The sequence below is a fragment of the Eurypyga helias genome, unplaced genomic scaffold (genome assembly GCF_000690775.1).
Source record: "Eurypyga helias isolate BGI_N326 unplaced genomic scaffold, ASM69077v1 scaffold4181, whole genome shotgun sequence".
NCBI classification, from domain to species: Eukaryota; Metazoa; Chordata; class Aves; order Eurypygiformes; family Eurypygidae; genus Eurypyga; species Eurypyga helias.
Genome location: NW_010230012.1, coordinates 21,779 through 25,133, shown reverse-complemented (window position 1 = coordinate 25,133; position 3,355 = coordinate 21,779). Strand labels below are relative to the sequence as shown.

Here is a 3,355-nt window from a genome sequence, read left to right as displayed (position 1 = left end):
GAATGAACAAGGCTCAACTTTGCTGCGTCACTTCAAACTTATCAGTGCATTTAGAGCATCTCTATTACATACATTTTTATACAATGTCAGAGTTCTAACAGACCAAGTAGGAATATTTTGCAAGTTTATATTTAAGTACATACATATTTGAACTAATGATGGGCAGCATTTAAAATACAAAGCTTAAGTGATTTATGAAATTGTATGAAACTTCTTAGGGAGCATGAATTACCATTATTTTTTCCAGATAAATTCAAACTGTATCAGAAATTTGTTACTTGCATTAAGCTGTAAGTAATGAAGGAAAAAGTATTTGTACTGTAAAAATATGAATATGTAAATCCACATTTCTACTGATATTTACACTAGTTTCAGCACAGAAACAAGTAAGACCTAAACCAGACCTATTTCCAGACACTATAGCATTGAAAAATAATTTTGCTGAATTGAACAAGAAAAGTTGGCAAGTATTAATTTTTTTTATTCCCTCATAACAAGGCATGATCTCCTTTCTTTGTACTGATTCTTCAGAACATTCCCATCCAATTCTGTTGTATCCAAACCTTCTCAGCATCAGTTATTGCAAACTTGTTCTTCCCATGCACTTATTAAACTAATCTGACTGGCTCAGCAGAAGATTGCTTTCTCTTTTCCTCTTTTTCAGTCTGTGCTGCAAGATGGTCTGGTACATGCTTGTTTTTGTATTGCAGCAGATAAGAAGGGGCTGGTGGAAACAGCTTGGACATGTGTATTATGAGCTTTGCTTGGAGATGCATGTTGTCTGTAAAGGCGTATCAGCTTTTGATCAAAGGCTGCTATTTCCCTAATGTAACTGGAAACCTAATAGTAGTCAGAAAAAAAGAAAGATTACGTATCAGAAAACTGATGTGATGATTCTCCTTCATTTTAGACTTTACAAAGGGAAAAAGACTCCCCTTCTTCGGAAACATTCCATATGCTCAGACCCCCAAAGGTGTTGCTTTATTTTTTTATTCATTAGTTATTATTACATGCAGTATTATTCTACCACAAGAAGATACTTCTCCTCTGTCCACTTACTCTGATGAAATACTGCTCTAGCTTTCTCTCCAGTCTTCTAACATTCAAGTTTTTGCCAGGGACAGGTTTTTCATGACCAGCTCAAAACATCTTAGAGAAGAAGCTCATTGTTTTCTCAGGGAGGTTTCTCAGTGCTGCTGAGGTCAAGTTGTACTGAAGCTGTGCTTCTGTAGCTAAAATTGTTTCAGCGGTCCTAGGAAGGCCGAAAGCTCAAATCACTAGCAGGGCAGCCAGGCCCCTTTGGTGACCACACAGGGCAATTGTGAAATTGGTGTCATTTTAAGCTGTTTTTCTTGACCCAGACCCTCCTTATTCTCCCTGCTGCCGCTGTTTTATCATTCGGTAAGTGTCCAAAACTGGGCACGTGTTTAACATAATTATTATCTTTCTAACAGTTTAACTCTTTTTCAGACAGAAACATAGACAGAAATACCAAAATATCTAAGTAAGAATGTCTTCATCTGCTGCAAATCTAAGTCACAAGCACTTTGGAAATCAGGTTTTAGTCTGAAAAACAGTAAACTAAAAAAAAAAAAAAAAATCCTCCACAAAAATCTAAATTTCTTAAAGAACTATTCTCTGCTACTAGTTCTAATCAATAGTGTTTTGTTAATATCTTCTGTTAATAGCTTGATAATAAAACAATATCTTACCACACTTGGTATCCTGCACATATTTTGCAATGTTTCCTTAGGTGAACATACTTCTCAGTGCTCAGCTGTTTTGTACCCAGATCTGAATATTCTTTCATGCTGTATTTGCCAATATCTTTTTATTTCAGGCCAATTCACCAGAAGATCATTAGTGAATATTCTGAAATAAATTTCTTATTCTGACTTCCATTAGCCCTTTTATTGGTAGCTTATTGTTTCACATTTTAACCAACATCTAGGGTTCAGTTTCTGATTTTCTTATATCAGTATTTTCACTTTGAGAACAGATGCTTCAAGTGTGTCTGCTTAGGGCTTCTGGAAAACCAATCAACCGACCACTTCTCTGTTTTTTCTTTTCTATAACTGTATGTGGGTTTATGTTATGAACAATATATGTTTTGGTTTAATGTGTTTAGAAAAAATGCAACCAAATGCTTGTAAAGAAGAAATTATGAACACTAGTTGCTGATTAGAATCAAGCATTAAAAAATTAAAGATGCTAAACAAACAGTACTTGTGTAATATGTATGTACAAGGCATGATATTTTATGAAAATGCAGGCATAAGCAAATAGGCTTTTAAAAAGCATAATTTTTGCTAAGATAGACCGTTTTGTAATGACATTTTCTCTACTTGATATAGGGTGTTTTCATGTACATTACCAACAGACATGAATTTGGAAGACTTATTTCTACAGCCAATTACAATACCTCCCACTACAACAATGACCTCTGGCAGATATTTGAAAATCCTGTGGTATGCATCTAATTATTGATTAAAGAGTTATTTGAAAAAATTGTAAAGCTTATGTTATGTAAGGACTCAGAATTTAAAGACTTTACGTGGAGAACATTTGTTTATTATGCACTAAATATTGGTTGTGTACTAGAAGGTCTTCTCTACCACCTGTTTAAGCAAATAAGAATACATCTTGTCAACAAGCCAACTGATGACCAGAGCAAGGAGTTGGAGATATGGCCCTGATGTAACAGGTTTCATGATTTTTGACATGATGAGAACCAGTTCGTTTATGGGTATAAGAAATTGTTTAGTTTTTTCCAGTGCTTTCAGTAGAGAAAATCAATATAATATAAGTTATTTTTTGTCACTTAAAAATGTATTTGTTCTGTTTTAATATTTTTAAATAATTTTCTTTTAGGACTGGAAGGAAACTTACATAAATCCCAACTACTCAAAGATATTCACTGACAATATAGTAGAACAGGTGGGTTATAAATAATTTTCTTAAAATTTGTGGGACTGACTAAGTTGGTGGACAGTAACTATTTCCGTGCAAATGCTGTTTTGGTCTGTGGCTGAACAGCTTTTTGATATTTTGGACCAGAACTGAATGTTCGTCATTTTGAAAACTAGATGAGAGGTGTCCAAACAATAATTGCTACATTGTTCAGAATAATGTAGTTGTCCAACTAACTGCCTTCTGCAAAAACAGATGTTTTAATCTTACTTACTTGAGCTAGCCTGTACCACCAGTAGAAGGCCTAATAAAATTATTGTAGCAGTTTTCTAGTATCTAGTAAAGGCAAGCTCTTCTGGATACTTTCCTTGGGTTGTGCCTTTCCCTATGGATTCTCTAAGGTCTGACAACCATAAGTCCAAGGTGAAGCCTTGCTGGATATGAA

The 3,355-nt window shown here is 34.5% G+C and overlaps 1 protein-coding gene across 1 annotated transcript in view; it reads left to right on the top strand.

Annotated features, from left to right (window-relative positions):
* Window positions 1-3,355, top strand: part of PLOD2 (procollagen-lysine, 2-oxoglutarate 5-dioxygenase 2) — a gene marked incomplete at its 5' end in the record, with an annotated part of 26,861 nt that overhangs the window by 19,701 nt on the left and 3,805 nt on the right. The window contains 3 exons of the mRNA XM_010160582.1: window positions 911-973; window positions 2,355-2,468; window positions 2,872-2,937. Of these exons, the coding sequence (XP_010158884.1) occupies window positions 911-973; window positions 2,355-2,468; window positions 2,872-2,937 (243 nt within the window). The remainder of the gene's footprint in view (window positions 1-910; window positions 974-2,354; window positions 2,469-2,871; window positions 2,938-3,355) is intronic.